The 22,812-nt window shown below is 40.5% G+C and overlaps 2 protein-coding genes across 3 annotated transcripts in view; one reads left to right on the top strand and one right to left on the bottom strand.

Moving 5' to 3' along the window:
* Positions 1 to 11,645, bottom strand: part of WDR70 (WD repeat domain 70) — a 125,338-nt gene extending 113,693 nt beyond the window's left edge. Inside the window, exons 1-5 of the mRNA XM_002195375.6 lie at positions 11,496 to 11,645; positions 11,344 to 11,406; positions 11,147 to 11,230; positions 8,988 to 9,102; positions 2,675 to 2,876 (exon numbers count right to left, since the gene is read on the bottom strand). Of these exons, the coding sequence (XP_002195411.2) occupies positions 2,675 to 2,876; positions 8,988 to 9,102; positions 11,147 to 11,230; positions 11,344 to 11,406; positions 11,496 to 11,517 (486 nt within the window). The 5' untranslated portion in view covers positions 11,518 to 11,645. The remainder of the gene's footprint in view (positions 1 to 2,674; positions 2,877 to 8,987; positions 9,103 to 11,146; positions 11,231 to 11,343; positions 11,407 to 11,495) is intronic.
* Positions 11,646 to 14,744: 3,099 nt separating this feature from the next.
* NUP155 (nucleoporin 155) overlaps positions 14,745 to 22,812 on the top strand; it is a 30,430-nt gene continuing 22,362 nt past the window's right edge. The window contains exons 1-10 of one of the 2 annotated variants that reach the window (XM_072922033.1): positions 14,745 to 15,026; positions 16,077 to 16,214; positions 16,531 to 16,627; positions 17,714 to 17,784; positions 18,607 to 18,699; positions 19,474 to 19,640; positions 20,064 to 20,169; positions 22,078 to 22,151; positions 22,456 to 22,547; positions 22,671 to 22,768. In XM_072922033.1, the coding sequence (XP_072778134.1) occupies positions 14,891 to 15,026; positions 16,077 to 16,214; positions 16,531 to 16,627; positions 17,714 to 17,784; positions 18,607 to 18,699; positions 19,474 to 19,640; positions 20,064 to 20,169; positions 22,078 to 22,151; positions 22,456 to 22,547; positions 22,671 to 22,768 (1,072 nt within the window). In that variant the 5' untranslated portion in view covers positions 14,745 to 14,890. The remainder of the gene's footprint in view (positions 15,027 to 16,076; positions 16,215 to 16,530; positions 16,628 to 17,713; positions 17,785 to 18,606; positions 18,700 to 19,473; positions 19,641 to 20,063; positions 20,170 to 22,077; positions 22,152 to 22,455; positions 22,548 to 22,670; positions 22,769 to 22,812) is intronic. The other variant, XM_072922034.1, reaches the window with a different exon arrangement.

Here is a 22,812-nt window from a genome sequence, read left to right as displayed (position 1 = left end):
AATTAACAGCTTAATGCCTATCCAGTAAAACAACTTGTGTAAGCTGAGCAGTCCTGGCCAACTCTGGACTCAAAAGTTGTCTGCCTCATAGCAAGCCCAATCTGACAAATGTCTCTACTGACAGTCTGTCATAAGAAAGCAAAAACAACTGAACTAGGAATAGCAAAAAAAAAAAGCCCCACATCTAAAGTCAGGCTTGAGAGACAGTGGGAAAATGTCAGGCTGAAGGCAGTATTTTGGTGTATTTTATCTGTTATACAAAATTCAGAAGACTTCAGATTACAAATCATATACTGCAACACCTAGAACTACTAAAGAAAAATTTTATTCCTCCAGGATCAAAACCACAGATACTTGAGTTTTCAAGAAATTATTTCAGCAGCAAAATATGATAATAAAAGAGAGAATCTCACACTACATCTGGGAAAAAAATATTCAGCTTTCAGTTTCTCCTGTCTCAATTCTGCACCCATGCATACCAACCACAGGCTATATACAAGCAAAAGAAAGGAATCACAGAGTTCTCATAACTGCAACGCCTGCCTTCCTTGGGGCTCACAAGACCATACTGTGATCACCAATCGATCAACAGGAAACCAGAAAAGCACAGCTGCTTCCTGATTCCCTTCACAGGAAAGAAAATAACTGAGTTCATGAGCAGCAGTAAGGGAAGGCTCTAGACCCCAAAGGCCTCTGGCATTCACACTGACACAAAATCTCCCCAGTTATAAATTAACTGTTTAGACTGAAAACCCACAAGTCTCATATTTCTGCTGCTCTGCTTATTCTCAACCAAATCTCTTCTAGACTGTTTTGTAACTATTGTCTTAAGTTCAGACAAATTTAAATCACACCAGACAGTAAGTTACCTTTCTGTCTGAAACTTTTCATTAGGATCTTTTAACTCTGGTCACCAGTAACTTTGCTTCATCAAGCCAGTTGCAGGTGTCCCAAGACTTTACTTTTGACATAATTTTTTTGGTTGTTTTTACTGCAGATTCAGTTTGTTTGTTCATTTGATTACTCAAATATGTATGAATAAAAAATAAACACCAATATCTTGTTAGAAATTGAAACGGCCAATCAGCACAGTGACTACTGAGAAAGACAGGCTAAAGTGAAGTCAGCTGTTTCTGCAAATTGTTTTGCCTTGGGAGAAGTTGGCAGCAAAGAAACAGTGATTTTAATATAATGCGACCCACTGCAACCAAAACCCACTGAGTCTAATGATGCCCTCAGGAACAGAGACTGACTCCACAGTGCCCCAACAGCTAGAAGTTAAGGGAATTCCTAACTTAGGGTTTATGCCATTCTCAAAGAAAATTACAGATTTATATCTTCGTGGCTCCCTGAAACAGAACAACTCATCTGAGGGGTACAGATACAATCACAAGAGATATGGGACTAAAATGTACAATCTGGTAATTATAGAAATCAGGCATCAGTGAATCAAGTGATCAGACAAAGGATATAAATACCCAGGACACCAAAATTTACCATCACTTAAACAAAAAACGAAAGAGAAAACTTTGTCACCACATAAGTTTAGACTCACTTTAAAAATGAGTTATGTAATGGTTTAAGAAGTTCAAAAAAGTTCTCTAAACTTTAAAATGCAAGTTCAAAACATGCAAGGTAAGAGATGTTATAGAAAAAGAACAAACAAACTGAATCCCCAGTAAAAGCAAAAAAAAAGTCAAAAGAAAAGTCTTGGGACACCTAGAAGTTCAGGGGGTTTTAGTTTGGTTTACATTTGTGTAACAGGACATACAGGTCTTTTTCAGTTACCAGACGGTTCAATACAGCAATAAGTGAGGGTGTTTTCACAGGACTTCTACCATTGTTGTTACACATTAAAACCATCACACAAAACCCAGGCAGTTTTGAAAAACAAACACCAAATCATTAATCTTTCCACAGAATCATCAAATAATCTAGGTTGGAAGAGAGCTTAAAGATCATTTGGTCCAATCCAGCACTACCACTGTAACCCTTAAATCACTAAGCCACACCAGCAAGTGCTAGATCCACATGCCTTTAAACTAAATAGAGGAAAGCTAGTTAACTGAACATCTGTGACACCAAAGTTAGGCTGTTAGGGAGCCTCTTGGTTTCAACGTAGATAGAAAATTCTGTATTCTTAACAAGAAACAGGTCTGGCACTTATTTAAAAAAAAAACAATTCAAAATAAACACAAATACAGAAAACCAACCAACAAGTCCCCAGTTACCAGACTTAATTTCCTAAGAACAGTTTTGGTACAATTGCTTTCCCTAGATTCAAACCCACCTCTGCCTCCTCTTTCTCATACAATATTCAAAATACGCTTTGGGAAATAAACCATTTAAAACAGCCATATTAAATATTTATTTATCTAGTTCTTTCCTAACATGAAAACAAAAAAATAAACAACATACACTAATTGATGTGTTGAATTACCCTTGAGACTCATGTGGGTATTTTTGTTTTAAATCTTGATATTTTTAAATGAAAAAAATTATTTGCATTTGATGAATTATCATTAGAAAAACAGAAAAACTGCAAGAAACACAGAAAACCTGCATTTTGAACAAGTAATACATCACCTGGGAATTCTATCAAAAAGGAATGGTCCACATACAAATCAGAGCCCACTCAAATGATTAAAACATTAAAGAGGAACAAACTACTTACATTATCTTCCTCTTCTGTATCATCATTGTCATTGTCGTCATCACTGTCTTTGAACCCAGGGGGAAGTGGTGGCCCAATGAATTCTTCATCATCATCATCATCAGTATCCTCAGCTGGACCTTTAGCAGAACTCTGGGATTGCATAGAAGGACCACTGAACGCTTCATTTGAGTTGTCCTCACCTTCACTACATGCTGCCTCTCTGCAAGGAAAATTTAAAACATTACTATTTGAAGAACATTGTCACTTCCACTGTGATTTTCAGCTAAAAGATGTTGAGCACTATTGTAAATCAGTAGACACCAAAATAAGCAGCAAAATGCACACTAACTTTCATTACCAGAGTGTAGGCCCACCATCATCTTTTGAAACACTCAAGTGTTTCAAAAGTTACATTAAATGACCATTCTGCTGTTGCTCAAATTGGTTGTGCAAACACATTTTTTTGTCATAAGGAAGTTTCTGAAGAGCTGAGTTGTGTCAATGTTCATGCAGTTCATTTAAAATAGCCGCGCTCCCTCTACTGGCAGTTCCTGAGCCACAGCACTCGAACGGGCAGAAGGTCTATTAAGAGAGAGAAGCCCAACGTTCAAAACTTCGTTCGGGAGCTTATATTTTCAGAATTTTTAAGTGAGCAGGCTGAAAAAAATAGTCTTCTTTTCCTGTTTCTTTGTTAAACAATAGTGGTATTCTTTTTTTGGGTTTTTTTTTAAGTTGAGGTTATCACTTTAAGACTATAATAAAAATCACAAAAGATTAGGAACACAATGAAAGAATAAAAAAATTGGTTCTGCCCCATGTAATTGTGACAGAGAGTGCTACCCTGCTTTGCCTCCAGAACCAGCGGTACAAGCAGGTACTAAGTTGCATAGGAAAACACTTTTCCTAAGGATAAGGAATTGAAACTGTGTATCAGGAAGAGAATAAACATGACTTAGATCCTCAGACGTTAGAGCGAAGAGCAAGGTTTGTATGCCTGATAGCTTGTCTAATTTAAAGACCTAGATCAGAATATGACTACCTAACAAATCCAACACAAATACGAAGAGCTTCTCTTACTCTATAATAATGGGGCAATCAATATCCTTTTACCAAAGGGAAGGTTTTATAGCATGTGAGGCACAGATTGGGATCTTCAAAGTTTTTCAAGTAAACTACCCTCAAAACTAATTTCATAATACTATATGCAAAAGAGTTGCATTTTGAAAGTTGATATGCATTCCTACACCAGCAAACAACACATCTTTTCACCCCGATAGGAATAGTAGATTTCTCTTTACAAATAAGCTGGGGATCTGCTGGTAGATAAAAGTAACACTGAGAGATAAAAGAAATAATGGGAAGGATTCCACTGATTGACGAATGGAAAAAGATATTTGCTTTTACAAATAAGGTTTAGGGCTGTTGATAAACTAAATTAGACATTGAAATATCAAAGAAACAATGGGGGAAAACCCTAAATTAGAATTAAAAGATAAGAATTAAAAATTAAAAGGGAGGGTTATACATTAGAGGGAGATCTCTGGTATCAGGCATATCGGGAAGTCTGCACCTCTCAAGTAGCTCAGCCAATGGGGAAAGAGAGAATGGAAATGCAGACGGGAAATTAGGACAAAAAGGAGGCCGCGTCCTCCAAAAATTCAAGAGACCCCAGGGGAATGCCCCATGGCCTCTCCCTTTATTTAGATAAAGTAACATGTCTCCTCTGTCTCTTTTTTGCACAAGAACCTCTGATTGTGGATTAATTTTCATAACAGTTAAGGCCCCAGTCTTTTAGCTCCTTCAGACTCAGAAAAGGAATCTGACCTACATGTGGATGTTACACAGGATTGTGCTAAAGGAATTTTCGTGCAAAAGCATGGAGGAACAAGGCGGCCTGTTGCTCATTTTTCAAAATTGTTAGAACCAGTGGCCAGAGGCTGGTCCCATTGTCTGCAGAACCGTGCAGCCACAGCCCTGATGCTGGCTGAGGCCTGAAAACTGACAAGGGGAGGGTGTCTGGTTGTTGAAGTTTCACTTTTGTGTAATACCGATAATTCCTGCCTATAGAACGTCATGTATGAAATGTTTCATATTATTGAAATTATTGGCACAAGGCATACAAGCCAGGGCTACAGGATTGCTCCACATAAGTCTAAACTACACCTGATAAGACTTAATTTACAAGTTAATATACACAGCCATTCTCGAGATGGGTCATGATCTAGGAACTCCCAGGCGGTGATCTACAACAACTACTCAAGACTGAGAACCACTGGAACCACCAAAAAGATACATCTCAATGCGGGTTCCCATAACTCCATCAAGGATGTACATCGCTCTGCTTGTTGGTTTGTTCAACTCAGCACAGAGAAAAGAGACTCTATGAATATTTGGGACTTTGAATAGGAAGAAAAGGCTGATCACGGAAAACCCAGCCTTGGGCAAAAAAACAGTATAAAAATAGCTCATGCAGGACAGTCGGCGTGAAAACATAGGGGACCCTCTGCTGTAGTGGTCATACCTGTGTCTCACCCAGCGCCGATCTCGGGCTCAGGGCTCAGCACTGTCCTTTCTTTTGTGGCTGGCTCAGATAGAATTTGATCACTAAATAAAATTTATTTTTATATTTTAATTTGGCTGGATTAATTTTTACCTATAATAACTGCAACAGATTAAAGCTTTGTTAACTGAAAGCGCCTCTAAGTGGATGACCAGCACTCAGTTATCACAGTATGAATCTTGTTTAATGGAACAGGAGGATTTAGAATTTATAAATGGGGAAGGGTTCTACCCAGCCTCCTGTTTGAACGGCCCTGGAGAGGGGCCAGGAAGAAACCCAGGACTGTATTCAGGTGATCGATCTCCAACCACGGTTAGGGAAGATTTGCGAGGTACTACCTGGCCTGAGTGAGAAAATGTGTTTATTGATGGGTCTTCAAGGGTGATAGAAGGGAAACTATTTACAGAATAGTCTATTGAGAATGGAAAGCAATTAAAGGAAGGGAAGAGGTTGCCGCCCACCTGGTCAGCTCAGCAGCTCAGACAGCGGAATTATATGCCCTCCTGGGAGCCTGTGAATTACACCGGGACAAGACAGTGAATGTTTTTACTGATTATAAGTATGCATATGGGGTGATAACATGCATTTGAGTAAACTATAGGAAGAAAGAGCTTTATTAACCTGCAGGGGAAAGATGTTAGCTCATGAGAGCCTAATCTCTTGCCTATTGGAGGTGGTAAATTTACCAAAAAAGTTAGGAATAATATACAACAAGGGGCACCAGGCAGGGTGCTTGGAGGAAGTAACAGGAAACCGACTGGCTAATGAAGAAGCTCGGAAAACTGCATTGTTGCCAACAATCTCTACAATCCTCCTTTTGCTCCTAGTAACTGCACCACTGCCAGAGAAACTGTATTTTCCACCAGAGGTACTTGAGATAATTAAAAAGAGTGGAGTAGAGGAAAGAGGAGATAATTGGTTTACAAGGGATGGTAAGCAGTGGATGCTCTGGCCTTACAAAAAAAAGATGTATGTTGCTTTTTATGTGGGTCTTTTTACTCCTGCTAAGCGAGCTATTGAAGGTTGTTTGATTTGTGCTAAAACCAGTATCAGAGTTACAAAGAAACTTGCCAGGGGTAGGAGGCCTTATGCCCCTTCCAGAGATGCCAGGTGGATTTTACTCTGATCTTTATGGATTAATTTTCCTAACACCCCAAAAGCCAAACTAATTAGTTTTGGAATGAAAATAAATAGAAACTGTGCCAGTGAGAAGGATATATACAACATAATGATTCAAGGAAGACATGCCAATCCTTGAGTCCTAAATGTTCAGATCTTTATACAGACACACAAGAACAGTATACACCTTTCTTCCTAATTTCCTTTATAATTCTCTCATTTGCTGGGATGGAAATTGATCAAATCAAACATTTCAGTATTCTGAGTGGCAGTACTGGCATTCTGCATGTGACGTGGCCAGAGCTGCAGTGCAATTTTTCACCACACTCCAATCACAGCAGGGAAAGCCAAATACTCCAGCAACAGCTACAGGTATCCTCTGTCCTGATTGGAATAAAGTCAAACATAAGAACACACCAATGCAGACAGACCAAATGCCCATCTACCTTTTTGACAGTAGCTGGGAGCGGTGCTGGCAGAAAGGACAAAGCAAGTGGCGTTTCCCTCAACTTACAGTCTTACAATCTTAGTCTACCTGGAGCTATAAATTAAGAAGAACCATTTTGCCAGCCCCTTTCCCAGGATTCAGAAAAGTGTAAGGAATTTTGTTTTTGCTTTCCCTCATTACCTCCTCAGTAAGTGAAACAAACTGTAAGAGGAAAAAAAAAACTGTAATAAGAGCATGGATGGCACACTGAGAAGAGCAATAACAAAAAACATTCTGAGCGTTGTCCAAGTATGTGACCATATCCCCCCCATGTGTTCATTTTCTGCACACCACTCAATTTTCTCAGGTTTTTCCTCCTCATATACTAACAGATTCTTTCACTTCACAAGGTGTAATTATATTTATGCATAAATTATGTACCATAGCTATTGTAAACATTTCTCTACCGCAAAATAGCTCAAGAGAAAAAATAATCATTAGGTGTATTTCACATCATTTTGGAGTGACTTTTAAAAAACAAAAAAATTAGCATAAGGGCTACTCTGATAATTTTACTCCCACAATTTATGCTCTGATAATTTTTGGAGTGACTTTTAAACAACTGAAAAATTAGCATAAAGGCTACTCTTAAAATTAGCATTAAGGGCTACTCTATAAAATTTTAAATTTTAAAAATTTAAAATTCAGTAAAGTGTTGCCATTATCAGAGAATAAAAGTTGCTATGCATATTAGATCAATATACAGTAACTAAAATCTTTGGTATAAAAAGAACTAGAAAATCCTATATTTCCCAGCTGCAGGATTGTTCCTCTGAATTAAGACTGAGTCACAACAGTATGTCTTTCTAGTTTCATGGCTTTACTTTTAAGAACTAAGCTACGCATCCTTTTTACATGGAAATATAAAACTTTCAGGACAGCTTTTCCTGTTAAGCCCTTCCTTCTTAACGCTTACTAAAAACAAAAAGAAAAACAAAGAAAATTTACTATGAACAGGACTCTGGTAAGTTACAGAGCCTACCTAAAAACTCAGCATACTGAAACCTATTTGTTATCTTCCTTTATATTAAGTCCCAGGAGATCGCTCTTGTCAAATCAATTAGAAGAATGAGATAATTATGAAAAGCCTCTGTATTGCCTGACCCCTCTCCACTTTATAACTTGGTTGGATTGCTTATGTATGTTGAAGTCACCCATCTACAATACACAACTATGTTGTATTTAAATTCTTGTCATCTTTCATTATGCCATCAAATCGGTATATAAGATCATCAGAAGCAAATGGAAGTACAAAATATTCTTTCTTGAGCACAAGACATAAATAGGATACACAACGTAGTAGTACATTGTACAATCAAGTATTTTAGTGAGAGTGCCCAGGTTTTCCAAAGACCAACAGGCAAAACCAAAATGTTCTAAAAAAACATTTGTTCAGTCTGAAACTCTACAAATTTGTCTATAATAACCTACCACACATCAGCCCTTAATATGCATATATAAAGATCTACTAAAGTCTTGTATGGGTTGTTATACTTCCATAGATACAGTATGATATCTAAAAATGTACAACACATTCATGCCTGCCAGCCCTGCCACATGATGGAGTTATGTGGTCTCCATTTCCCTCAGCTACTTCTGATTTCCCAGAATTTCAGAATTTAAACTGCAAAATCCATAGCATCTACTGCTTGTTACTAATAGACAAAAGTTTAAGAATAAATTTCAAACTGAAGTCAAAAAAAAGCTTCCTCTACCTCACCATTACTCAATAAAATCTGCATACAGGGCCTGTCCATCTACTTTGCCTTCTTTTTCATAAGGCGTGAACAAGAATGCTCTGCATACAGGTGGGCACAATAGCTGCTAATAAAGTCATCACATGTGCCATTGTATTTGCCCTAGTATTTTCAAAAAATACATGGATAACAACATTATTCTTATTTTTAAAAAAGTACGCAGAACACGATCAAGGAGGAAGCAACAAAATTGCCTATTAAATATAAATAACATCAATATTTGCAGATATTCATATATCTTTAAGAAAGAATTATTTTTTAAAGTTTAAAATCAGTATTCCCACTGAATTGCTTAAGATAACAAGACATAGTCACACAAACTAAATGATACTCATGTTATCAAAACAAGCCAATACCCTCCTCAGATAAGAAAGCTGCTGCATGGAATCTCCCATCACATCTAAGTACCTTCCAGTTAATGTAGGCCCAGGTCCTGTTGCACTGGATGCTGAAACGGATGAAGCAGTGCATGGAATTCTAAACTCCTTTTCAGTCTGGTCTTCCTTTTCTCTTTCACGGGCCTCTGAATAGGGAGATCACAAAAATAATCAAGCCTTTTACAAATATTAAAATTACTGGCTTGCTAATGACAGTAAGAAAGCTTTTTTCCTTTTCAGACCTAGATAAATACTTGAAAAGGTAACAGAAATTAACGGATTCAAGATACATTTTCATATATATTAAATTTCCATTGCTAATGCAATGATCACTCAACAAAACATCAAAAGGACAACATAAACACCTCCCAGTTGGTCATTGGTACATGATATCAAACATAAGTTGATCATACAAGGATTTTGATATTTCAATTATTTTCAACATAATAAAACAGTATGATCATTTTAGATAAAAGCACAGGGAAATAAATTAGTGCACTTAAAGTATACAGATGTGTAAATAGGTAAATTTTAAATAATTTAAGCACACAAAGCGCTGCTTATATTAGTAGTTCATTATTTCTTAACTCCCTGAAAAAGAATCCTTATGAAACACTGCAATAAAATCAAAGCAAACAAAACCTTCCATCTCATATTAAGTAACAAATGTTGTGTTCTATTTTGCTCTCTGTTAGATATAAAAAAAGAAAAACATTTTTTCAGCAAAGCTAGGAAACACTTCCCACTGAAGAAAAACACAAACAGCTGCAAGATACAGAACCAGGAAACATATTTTGATCTCAGTTCCACAAATCAGGTAGTAGGGGAGACATATCCAAAAGTTATCACGGTCATTCCAAAAAGATAAAAAGTGGAAGTGTATCTCAAAAAAATTGAAAATAAGTGCTCAAATTAAGCCAACCCCCCACAACTCATACATATTCTTGATTGCTATAGACTCAATACTAAAATTTGCTTCTAAGTTAAACAGCTTCTAAGTTAAAGACTGTGATTTTTTGCAAAAATTATCTATTTTATAAACAACAAAATGCCGTGTGTTTTTTTTATGGGTATAAGCCTAGAAACCTGGGGGTGGGCTGGGATGTGGTCTGCTGCAGGGTAAGGGAGAGGACATACTCAAGATGCAGGTCAAGATATCTTGACTTAAAAACATTGTATTTTTGCAATCACTTACTGAATTTCCCTACTAAACAAAAATATTATGTAAACAAACAATTCCTCATAACAAAAGGTAGCTCAACCTGAACAAGTATCAAACATAAAAAGGCTTCCAACATGGACATACACTGTTGTATTTAGAGTCAGCCACGCCAAAAAAAAAAAAAAAAAAAAAAAAAAACCCACAAAAAAAACCAAACAAACAAACAAAAAACACCAGTCTGAAATTTATTTTTTATTTTTGAATCCTTTCTATATCTGAATTTCAGAGTGCCTTAAAGTCCAAAAAGTCAGTGAGCCCCTAAAGAGGTATGATCTGGTTCTGTATACAATCAGAGCAATAAAAAACACGGTATCACAATAAAACAAAAGGCATCCATGCTCCAAAAACTGGCCAAGAGGAAGAAGAAAGCATGAATAACTGGGCTGGCAAAGGGATTTGTAGAACATGCATGACTGTTCTCAGAGACCTTGCCTGAACTGACATTCGCTTGATTACAGGCAGCAAACTATACAATTTTCTCCATCTCTCACAAAACAATACCCCCAAAAAGTGCCCACTCCTAGCACAGCAGAAAACAGCAATATATTTGTGGGCTGCTATACCGCCTTGCTCCGTGGTCTAAGACACACATTTCTTTTTCACGACTCTGCTGCCTCACTTCTGCTGTCTCTAGATTAAAGCTGTCTGTACCAATTTCTCTTCCAAAATAAATACAGAGCTAAATAAAGGAAGAAAGGAAAGAGTTTGTGTATTCTTCCTGTATCTGCAAGCTATACCTAACAGGAGCCTTACACATGCACACTGCTCTAACAGCCTCAGACAGCATCAGCAAATTAATTACTGTTCATCGAGACCCAAGCTGTTCGGGGCTGCCTTCCCCGAACAAAACTGCGTTTCTGTTTTATTTTCTACACAACCACTTCGAGACACTTCAAACACCTCCCTGAGGGAGCGCAAATTAAAAGATGTTTTAAAATGCAAGTCCAAACTACGCTCGCAGTTCTTACCCAAGACTTTTCTGCTCCTCTCCACTGCAGTTCTTCTCGTTTGCTCAAACATGGCTTCGAGGTCGAAAGTCCGAGCCTTCTTCCCTGGAAATGAAGCAAACGGCACTGGAACACAAGCCCACCTGGGGCTGACAGGCCCTACGGCTGCGCCCCGCTCCACCAGCCAGCCCCCGGCCCCCCGCCGCATCGCCACGCACCGAAGCCGGAGAAGCCCATGGTGGCCGCCAGCTCCGGGTCGGGTGTCCCCAGCATCTCCGCATCTACAACGAGAAGGGAGAAGAAACCACGGAGGTGAGCGGGGACCGCGGCCGAGCTGGGTCCGCCTCAGCCCCGGCGCCCCGTCCCTCACCGCTCTCGGCCGCCGGCTCCATGCTACGCCTGCCCCGGATCCACAACAGGCGCCGGCAGGAAGCGGCCGGGCGGGCACAGCTGAGCTTCCTTCCCGGTCCGTATTCGGAATTCGTGCTCCTCGCAGCACCACACAAAACTAACGCGTTTTTGTGCGTGTTGTGCAGATGCTCCTTGAGCTCTACCAGGCTTGGTGCTGAGTGAAATGGCAGAGTGAAACGGTCTTTACAAACGAGCTGTGGATCTGCTGGTAGATAAAACTAGCACTGAGAGATAAAAGAAAGGAAGGATTCACCTGATGATGAATGGAAAAATATACTTGCTTTTATAAAAAAGGTTTAGGGTTGCTGAAAAGTTAAATAGGACATTGAAAGATGAAAGAAACAATGGGGAAAAAAAAACTAAAATCAATAAGTATTAAAAATTAAAAGGGAGGGTTATACATTAGAGGGAGATCTCTGGTATCAGGCATATCGGGAAGTCTGCACCTCTCAAGTAGCTCAGCCAATGGGAACAGAGAGAATGGAAATGTAGAAGGGAAATTAGGATAAAAAGGAGGCCGCGTCCTCCAAAAATTCAAGAGACCCCAGGGGAATGCCCCATGGCCTCTCCCTTTATTTAGATAAAGTAACATGTCTCCTCTGTCTCTTTTTTGCACATAAACCTCTGATGTTTGTGGATAAATTTTCCTGACAGTGCCCTGACAAATTCCCTGTGAAGCCTTTTCCACGGACCAACCACCCTCTCAGAGAGTCAGGAAGTCCAACCTGAATTTCCCTTGGCAGAGCTTCCTTCCATCTTTTCTTGCCCTGCCACTGGTCATCAAGAAGAGGTCAGCACATCCCTGACCGCGGTGTGTCCACCGCCTGAGGCTCCCACTCCACCTTCCCCAAGCTGAATAAGCCCAGTGACCTCAGTATCTTAAATGTAGACCTCGATAACTCTTCATCATCTTGGGTGCCCTAATCCTGACACACTAACAGTGTGATGTCCTTCTTAAATTGAGGTGCCCAAAACTGCTCATAGGACTCAACATGGAGTGTACAGCCCCACAGCACAGTGTAGAATGGGACAGTCACCTCCCTGGACTGGCCAGCGGTGCTGTGGCAAATGCGCTCCGCAACTTAATTGGCCCTTTTGACGTCACTTGTGGCACACTCTTGGCTCATATTCAACTTGACATCAACCCAAAAACTCAGATTGTTTCTAATGGAGCTGCAATCCAGGCTCTCATCCCCTAATTTTTCTGTGCAATCATGATTTCCCTGTCCTGTGTGGAGAATCTAGCACTTCTTGGATTTTAGATGATTGGTGATTGATCAGCTCTCTATCCAAATCTCTCTTAGGCTCCTCTACCATCAAGGGAGTCAACAGCTCCTCCTGGTTTAGTATAACCAGACTTAATTCCTGCAACCAGATCATTTATAAGAACATTAAAGAGCACTGTTCCTAAAATTGAGCCCTGGGAAACCCTGGTGGTGACAAGGCACTAGGTTCTTAATCTTGAGAAGATAGAGAATATTCTCATTATGCTAGTTTCAGCTGGGGTACAGTTAATATTCACAGTTGGTAGTACAAGGCTATGTTTTGGATTTGTGCTGAACACCAGGATGATAATATAGAGGTATTTCTGGTTTTGCTGGGCAGTGCTTTGATGGGATCCTGCTCTGCCAGGGGTCACTGAACACCTCTCTGCCCATGGGAGGTGGTGACTTAATTCCTTGTTCTGCTTTGCTTTTGTGTGTGGCTTTTGCTTTCCCTATTATACTCTCTTTATCTCAACCCACAACTTTTCCAGCTATTACCCTTCCAATTCTCTCCCTGATCCTGGAGTGGGGTAGTCATCGAGCAGGTGCTTGGGGCTTGGTTGTTGGCTAGGGTTAAACTTCAACGGTGATATAAACCCTGCTGGGTTTGAAGTTTAACTTTGGAAAGTTAAACTCTGGAAAGCAGAGGGTGAGGGTGTGTGAGTTTGCAGGCCGCAAGTTGGGCAACACCCTCGGGGCTCCCCTGGCAGGGGAGACCCTCCTGGAGCAATTGAGTGTCAGGACCAAGAGACACATTGGACTTTTTCAGTCTTCAGCTTCTGTTTATTGCTACCTTATCGAAATTTCAGCATGCCATCTGCACCAGATGTTTTTTGTGCAGGAAAAACAACACAAAAATGGCTAACAATCTCTTGTTACCAGGCTTTTTACAGCTAATCAAAAACTAAGCTACCCTATTAAGAAGTGACACCTAAATTATTTTCCTTTCCTAACCCAATAACTGACCCCTAAAGACCCACAATGTGGACTTTTCTACCCAATGAAAAGATACCACCTAAACCCAAGAAGAAAGTGGAAGAAAGAAGGGAACTCAAGACAACACCCTATATCCTCCATCTTGAACCCATCTATAACATACTAAAAATCCTAAAACCTAAATTTGTCAACCATGTGATATACTACACTACTATCTACAATCGCTACAATCTATTTCCCACTTATGTGGTTTCTAGTTTACCTTGAGGCTTTGAAGTTTTCTCCATGAATGAGGGTCAAAGTCACTGCTCCCCTGGGAGTCAGGACACCCCAGAGCAAATATTCCCTGTGCCCTGGGTTTACACAAGGGTCGATTTCCTTTCTTGTGCCATGTGCCTCTGCTGTAAGTGAAGCTTCCCACTGCCCTCCTTGGGGCCAGGCCGTGCCTTTGAGGGGCCGCAGAGCAGACCACGCCTGTCCCTCAGGTGCGTGCGGTGATGCACGCAGCCCCAGCCAGCCTGTTCGAGCAGATCACAGGACGGGTCAGGTTGGAGAGACTACAGCCTCCCTGCCCAAGCAGGGCCATCCCAGAGCACATGGCACACGATTGTGTCCAAACAAATGGGCTATATCCAGTGAGGGAGACGCCACAGCCTCCCTGGGCAATCTGTTCCAGTGCTCGGTCACCGCACAATAAATTTATTCCTCATGCTCAGATGGAACTTCCTGTGCATTAGTTTCTGCCCATTGCTTTTTCCCTTCTTGCTCCACACCCCCGAGCAGAGCCTAGTTCATCCTCCTGGCACCCTTCCCCGCCCCCCCCCGCCCCCCCTTTCGGTATTTAAGCACATTGATGAGGTCCCCTCTTAGTCGGCTCTTCCAGCGATCCTCTCCGGCAGCAACCACTTTCCGTACCGGGATGCGCAGCCCGCCGCCCCCGCCGGGCCGTCGCTCCTCAGCCCTTTCCCCTTCCCCTCCGCTGCCCCGTTTCCCGCCGCCGGAAGCGGCCTGGCGCGCGGGGCCTGCCGGGATTGGGCGGGCGGTAGAGCGGCGCGAGAGCGCGGCCCCGCCATCGCCGTGCCGCCGCCGTCCTTCTGCCGCCGCCGCGCTTTGCCGCCGCTGTCCTTCTGCCGCCGCTGTCGCCTCCCTCACGATGCCCGCCGCCACGAGCCCTGCCGCGCCGGCTGCGCAGGAGGCGCTGGAAATCGCCGGCCGCATCATCGACCGGCAGATCCAGGATGACCGCTGCTACCCGGACTTGTCGGAGCTGCTGGCGGTGCCGGCGCCAGGTGAGTGAGGAGCGCCCGCTCGGGGTCCCTGCGGCCCCGGGCCCCGCCGCGGGGCGGCCTCGGCCGGCGCGGCCCGGCCGGACACGCGTGCCGTGCGTGGGCCCTGCTCCGGGACTGGGGCCGGGTGTGCGGAGCCGTCTCCGTCGCGGGATGGGGTGGTGCCGTGCTATGTTCTCTTCAGTGCGCGGGTGAGAGCTGTGGATATGAACGCTCTAGGAGGGCAGGAGGGATGGACTTCAGGTGCCTCCTGTCCCTCTGAAAGGTGATGGAAACAGCTCTAATTTTCCATTCTTCCTGTTGGGAAGTCCCGTGCAAAATGCTGTTATGGTAGCCATGTGCCCCCCACCATGCCTAAGTTACAAGTAGCCTGGAAACTCTCTTAAGCTTCACTCTTTTTTGTTTTGTTTTGTTTTTGTTTTGTTGTTTTGTTTTGTTTTTGTTTGCAACTTTGTGTCACGTTATGGTATAAGATGTACTTCCTCTCACCAAAAATTCGTTTTTAACACGTGGAAGCAGCATTTCCTTGTCCAACACTCCATTAGTCCTGACTGGCTGGCGAAGTGGGCTCCTAGAGGCATTCTAGTACTATGTATCCAGAGGTGGCTGGATGTAAACAGGAGTGTCTGCGTTCTGTTGTGCAGTGGTGACATGGCCACAGTGTAGCGGCTCTGGCAGGGTCGTGGATACACAGCACATAAACCAGTGGGTGTTTTAAAGTGGTACTGGGAGTACAGGCTGCCTTTCTAGGTGAAGGAGTATGCTTGTTCATGTGAATGTCTGACCGTACAATGAAAAAAGCACTGCAGGGTATCGCAGAAAAAAAGGGGTAAAAAGTAGGCTGGAGTCCTGGTGAGTTATTATAAGAGTTTGTTTGCAAATCTGTTTGCTCTTATCTCATTTGAGACTTAGATTTATGTGGTTTTGCTCCTAGAGAAAACTCTGTCCACATCTATCTTGTGAATAGTGATACTTAGAAGTATAAAGTCTCTGCAGCATCAAGACATTTAATTTCAGTTTTGGTTTTGGTTTTTTTTTCATTCTTACTTGCAGGTAGCCCTACTGTATCTGGTATGTCAGATATGGATTATCCTTTACAAGGACCAGGTTTGCTGTCAATACCCAATCTTCCGGAAATCAGCTCAGTCCGCCGAGTCCCACTTCCACCAGAGCTAGTGGAGCAGTTTGGACGTATCCTAATGTAAACAAATGTCCTAGATTCTGTAAGAAGTAATATTAGAAAAAGCTTTCCTCCATATTTTTCTTTCCCATTTTTTTTTTCAGACTCCCAGCAAAAAACTTCAATGTTGTTCAGGTTATCTTAATAATACTCTAAGTGGTAACAAGGCCATTTACATTGAGTTGTTGGTGGAATTGATTTCTAAATGAAGAATTTTGAAGTATGCAGTTTGTGTAATACTGTATTTTAATATTTTGAAATGCTGTGAAGAGGATTTTGCTGTTACTACCCAAAATGCATTTAATCCTTACATCAGCAGTGCTTCAGATATGCAGTGCAATTGTATGATGGGAGTATTTCCAGAGATAAGCCGAGCTTGGCTGACCATCGACAGTGACATCTTTATGTGGAACTATGAGGATGGGTACGTAAAGGATGCATTCCTGATGTTGTTCTATTGGTATTATACCAGAAGTAAGCAACTGGAGCAGTTGAAAGATTGTTTACTGAAAGCATGGAGGTGTGCTGTTCAGTTTAACTGATCTTAATTCCTTTTAGGTTTTACTAAAACTTTTGAATAGTAAGTGTATAATGATCTGTAAGAGTTAGTAATGCTGCCAAATCATCTACAGGTGAGAGAAAGAAAAATGTATTTGCTTTGGGTCAGACATATCTAATATCCTAAAGTTACTGCTTTTCTTATGCAAAGGCTTTGCTTGTACTGAAAGGCAGATAAAAATCACTCTAAGTGCCTAAGTAGATTTAGTAGGTACTGAGATGCGTATGCAGTGATCAGTCATTCCCACAATAATTCCACAATGGTATTTATTATATTACTAATAGGTCACTAGTATTTTGCAATATTGTAATAGAAGCTCTCCATGCTTGTTTTATGGATGCATAAAACTGAAAATAAGCTCAGCTCATTTTGAAATGTCATTGATCAGTTTATAGTTTGCATGTTTACTTCTTTGTTTGCCCACATAGTAAGCATTTGTGTAGTAACAATTGCTTTGTACATATTGTTACATTTCCTAAAAAAACAATAAAGTTCAGAATAGCTACTATCTGTACGTTTACATTATGTCAGAATGTATGAAATACATTATACAAAGAAAACAGTACTGTATGGTGTTAGTGGTAGATAGTGAGGAAGAAGTTGTGAATTTTTGTATCAGATAATTTTCAGGGGGGGAAAAAATCCCATGTGATTTCCTTCTCCTGATGTTAATCAGTATTGCAGATGGTGCATTGTGTAATTCAGAGTAGACAGTATGAATTAACAAATCCAAAAATATAAAATTCTGCAGTTGGATTTGTTTTGAAAATCAACCGTAGGCACTTCAAGCAACTCAAATGGCCTGCTTTCACTGAAAGTGAAAGATGTATGTGGCTTCAGAGTGTTGCAGAGGCATCAATAATTTTTAATTATACATTAATTTTATTTACTTTGTTATTATGTGATGTTATATGGCAAATTTAATGCAGTTTTTTGTTTATTGATTGACAGAGGAGATCTGGCTTATTTTGATGGCCTCAGTGAAACTATTATTGCAGTGGGCCTTGTAAAGCCAAAGGCAGGTAAGAAATATTATGACAGAGATTAGAATTGGACAGTACTGAACTTTCTGTCTATTTTTTTCAGTCTTTATATATGCTTTTGTATTTTATACAAAAAAACGTAATTTAAGGTAATATAAAAGCCAAAATAATTTTTTGGGTTTTATATATGCGTAGATATTAACATGCATGTGTGTTTGATGCATGGATGTGGCACTTGGTGCTATGGTTTAGTTGACATGCTGGTATTCAGTTTCAAGGTTGGATTCAGTGGTCCTGGAGGCCTTTTCCAGTCTCAATTATTCTATGTTATGTGTAAATCTGTGGTTTGTGTGTATATATGTATATGTACACACAGACTGTGTGGGATTATTTTTATTTTAGAAACATTAAAAATTATGAGCCAAAAATAATGTACAGTTTAACAATTATTTTCACTGATAAGCTTGCATTTTGCCACATCATGCTTTAGCATTTGTACTGTTTATAAATTTACACATTCAAGTGATAATTTCCATGAGATTCTGGTTTTTATCCCTCCTAGTTATTTCGGTATCTACTGCTAAGATAACATTAAAGTCAAAGTTGAATTGGCAAATGAGTTGAGTTTAAAAGAAGCATGTTGGTAAGAGACATGTAGTTTTAAAGATCCTGTTTTTCATGAAGTGGAAGTCGAGCTGCTGGCAGATACTCCTTTCTAATTCTAGAATTCCACAGATCATTAGGCTTAACATATGACTATTCAGTCTAATCAGTTGATGTGGCTTTCCAATGGATTTATTTGCTTTCATCTTTGTGATCAGAGAAGCAGGATGCAAACTAAAATTTTCTTTTTTTATGTAGGTATCTTCCAGCCTCATGTACGACACTTACTTGTTCTGGCTACTCCTGTGGATATTGTGATTTTGGGACTTCATTGTTCTAATATACAATCAGGTAATTCTCTCTTCTCCCGTGTTCCCAGTGTGTTAATTCCCATGTGTATTTACACATGGCAGTTTTATTAGTAGTCATTCAAAAAAATAAAAAAACCACATGTGCCTAGTGCCTTGCTAGTTTTTAAGTCATGTTAAAAGCAGGGAAGATAATTTTTTTATGGTGTGTGCACTTGCTGGATCATTGACTCCATGAGAAGCATTACATTTTATTACTCGCATATTTAATGTAAAAAAAAAGCTTTTAAAACAGGTGCTCCTGTTAATTAAACAGTATATTGGAGAGGGAGAGAAGATAGCTGCATGAATTTTGAAACTGTGAATAGAGTTCATTAACTTTGTTGGCATTTGTATTCCAACCACAAAAATTGAGAACCTGATAGCATGTTTTTATGCCATATATACTAAGAGAAGAAATTGTTTGGTGAAAGTGAGAGAACTATACTACTTTTTTTTTTTTTTTTTTTTTTTAAATAATATGTCAATGAGAAAGAGAAAGCAAGTAGAAGCCTGTGTTTTGGACTTGGTATGATTTAAAGGAGAGAACAGTCTATAGAAATGAAAAACATTGCATTTCCTTCCTCGGAAACCTACATAGAATGGATTTGTTACTCTGCAGTTCAAATTGTACAAAAGCTGTTCAAGAATACATTCATAACTGTGAAATTTGCAGTAGTTTTTTCTGGTTTCTGATATGTTTCTTATCACAGACCTGTAGTATTTATTAAAACAGCTTAAGAACTAAAGAGGATTTATGGTTTTTTGTTTACTGAAGGTACTGGATCACTCAATGACAGCATGTCTGGAGGAATGCAGCTGCTACCAGATCCTCTGTATTCGCTCCCTACTGACAACACTTACATCCTGGCAATCACATCCACTGATAATGGAAGGATCTTTCTGGCAGGAAAAGATGGCTGTTTATATGAAGTAGCATACCAGGTGACTGTGGGTTTTACACACAGGCTTTTTTAATTTTTTCACTGTTGTGAGATCTCAGCAATAATAGTTCTAAAACATGTCTCTTCTGTAATTGTGTTGCGTGTGTTGGTTGCACAACGGCTTAGGCTAGATATATTTTCTTTGAAGAAGTAGTATTTATGTGGGGAATATCAGTGCAGTTTTGGTCAACTTTAAAAATTCAAATTGCAGCATCTGCACACGTTTTCTTATGCAAAATTTTCATTTTAACGATCACTGTTTTCTTTCCATTTAATAACACATACTTGTTCAATTAAATCAGTAGTTTGCAGATAGATCTTTGCTTGTTTTCATACTTGTCCTGTGAATGACTTTTTTAATATCACTTCTAGTTTGGTTTTTTTTTTCTTTTTTTTTCAATGCTGTATTTGTTTTGAATTGTAGGCTGAAGCAGGCTGGTTTAGCCAGCGCTGTAGAAAAATTAATCATTCAAAGAGTGCACTGTCTTTTCTTATTCCTTCGTTGCTACAGTTCACATTCTCAGAGGATGGTAAGTACTGATATTAAAGTTCTTATTAGCCAACACTTTAATATTACCTTTTAAATAATACTGCCGAGAAGTTAGTCTGAATATTTTGCTTACTCAGAGCACATAGTTATTGTCAATGATACTTGCAGTGGTTGATTATTAGAAAAGAATTGCACAGAGGTTCCAGATGACTGGAAGCTAGCCAATGTGATGCCCATTCAGGAGAAAGGTTGGAAGGAGGATCCTGGTAGTTATAGACCAGTCAGCTCGACCTCAGTACCTGGCAAGATAATGGTGCAATTTATACTGAGTGTCATCACAGCATTTACAGGATGTCCAGGGTATCAGACCCAGCCAGCATGGGTTTAGGAGGGGTAGGTCATGTTGACCAACGTGCTCTCCTTTTATGACCAGGTGACCCGCCTGGTGGATGTGGGAAAGGCTGCGGATGTTGTCTATCTGGACTTTGACAAGGCCTTTGACACCATCTCCCACAGCACATTCCTGGAACAGCTGGCAGCTCATGGCTTGGACAGGAGCACTCTTTCCTGAGTTCAGAACTGGCTGGATGGCCGGGCCCAGAGAGTGGTGGTGAACAGTGCTGCATCCAGCTGGTGGGCTGTCACCAGTGGTGTCCTTCAGGGCTCTGTGCTGGGGCCAGTCCTGTTCAGTATGTTTATTGACTACATGGATGAGGGTATTGAGTCTTCCATCAGTAAATTTGCAAATTACACTAAGCTGAGAGTGTGTGTCAGTCTGTTGGAAGGTAGGATTCCAAGTGCCGAGTCCTGCATTTTGGTCACAGTAATCCCCTGCAACGCTGGCTGGAGATGGTGCAGCTGGACCGTGCCCAGGCAGAAAGGGACCTGGGGGTACTGGTGGCAGCCAGCTGAACATGAGCCAGCAGTGTGCCCTGGTTGCCAAGAAGGCCACCTTCTGTACTGGCCTGTATGAGGAGCAGTGTGGCCAGCAGGAGCAGGGAGGTCATTCTTCCCCTGTACTCAGCACTGGTGGGGCCACACCTTGAGTGCTGTGTCCAGTTCTCACTCCTCAGTTTGGGATGGATGTTGAGGCGCTTGAGTGCATCCAGAGGAGGCAACGAGGCTGGTGAGGGGCTTGGAACACAAGCCCTGAGAGGAAGGGCTGAGGGAGCTGGGGTTGGTTAGTCTGGAGAAAAGGAGACTCAGAGGTGACCTTATCACTCTCTACAACTCCCTGAAGAGTAGCTGTAGTCAGGTTGGGGTTGGTCTCTTTCTCCAGGCAGCCACTGACACAACCAGAGGACATGGTCTTAAGCTGCGCCAAGGGTAATGTAGGTTGGATATTAGGAATAAATTTTTTATGGAAAGAGTGATAAAGTACTGAAATGGTCTACTTGGGGAGGTAGGTGGTGGAGTCACCCTCCCTGGATGTGTTTAAAAAAAGACTAGGTGTGGCACTCGGTGCCATGGTTTAGTTGAGGTATTAAAAAAAGAGGGTTGACTTGATCTTGAAGGTGTCTTCCAACCTAGTGATTCTGTGAAATTGAGACAGATTGTGTGTTTAGTTCAGGATGGAAATAGCAAAGCCTGAAAAAACTGACATTTCTTTGACATTTCTAACTAAAGTGAGTGATATGTAGCACAAAATTAATATGTGCTTAGTGGTATCACCATGAACATGGAAATGTATAAGTGAATAATCTTACTTTTGCTGCTTTAGTCAAAATTTTTTTTTCAAATTCCAGTTTTTTTCTCTGGTATTCTTTTTGTTGTTTGTTTGGTAGCAATTGTGTTAATTGATGTTTTAAATCCCTTACAGCAGCAGTCCTGTATGAAAGTGCAATTTTTGTGAACTTACCATTCATTATTTTAAACATTCTGTCCTAAACTTGCTTGCCCAAGTCCAGTGTTGATTTGCTAGTTGTCCCTTTTCTTCCTCCCTCTCCAGATCCTGTAGTTCAAATCGCCATTGACAACTCTCGAAATATCTTGTACACCCGCTCAGAAAAAGGAGTCCTGCAGGTATGTGCCTTCTTATGAGTCTTTGGTCTGTTACTAAAGTATGTAATAATGTACAGGTACCTCTGTAATTTTACCTTAATACCTGAGATTTCTCTGTAGCTATGTTAGGCCTTACTCTTGTTTATCTTTTCTTAGCAATGTGTGTCCTGAAGATTTGAAAAGCTTCTTTTCTTAGGAAAGAGTAGCCTCAATTCTGTGAAAGCATGAGTACAAAATAAAAATACAGCTTGAGTTACTTCTTGATTAGTGAGGCTGAATTTATTCATTCATTCATAAATCACTAAGCTGTGTTACTGAATTGCAGGTTTATGATTTGGGACAAGATGGTCAAGGAATGACTAGGGTTACTTCTCTTTCACAAAATGCTATAGTTTCTGCTGCAGGGAGCATTGCCAGGTATGTTCATGACAGTATAAGAGGCTTTATTTAAGACCCATAGTTTCACAATGCAATTTTGAAGAGTTTGCCTGTTTCTTTGGATTATAATTGTATTGGGGTTTTTTTTGTTTTATTTTTCAGAACAATTGATCGTTCTGTATTTAAGCCTATTATTCAAATAGCAGTGATTGAAAGTTCTGAATCCATAGACTGTCAACTCCTAGCAATCACACATGCAGGTAAAAAAAAATGCTAATTCCGCTCTACTTAAACTGATAAATGG

The sequence above is a fragment of the Taeniopygia guttata genome, chromosome Z (assembly GCF_048771995.1).
Source record: "Taeniopygia guttata chromosome Z, bTaeGut7.mat, whole genome shotgun sequence".
Lineage (NCBI taxonomy): Eukaryota > Metazoa > Chordata > Aves > Passeriformes > Estrildidae > Taeniopygia > Taeniopygia guttata.
This window is presented reverse-complemented; position numbering and strand designations above follow the sequence as displayed.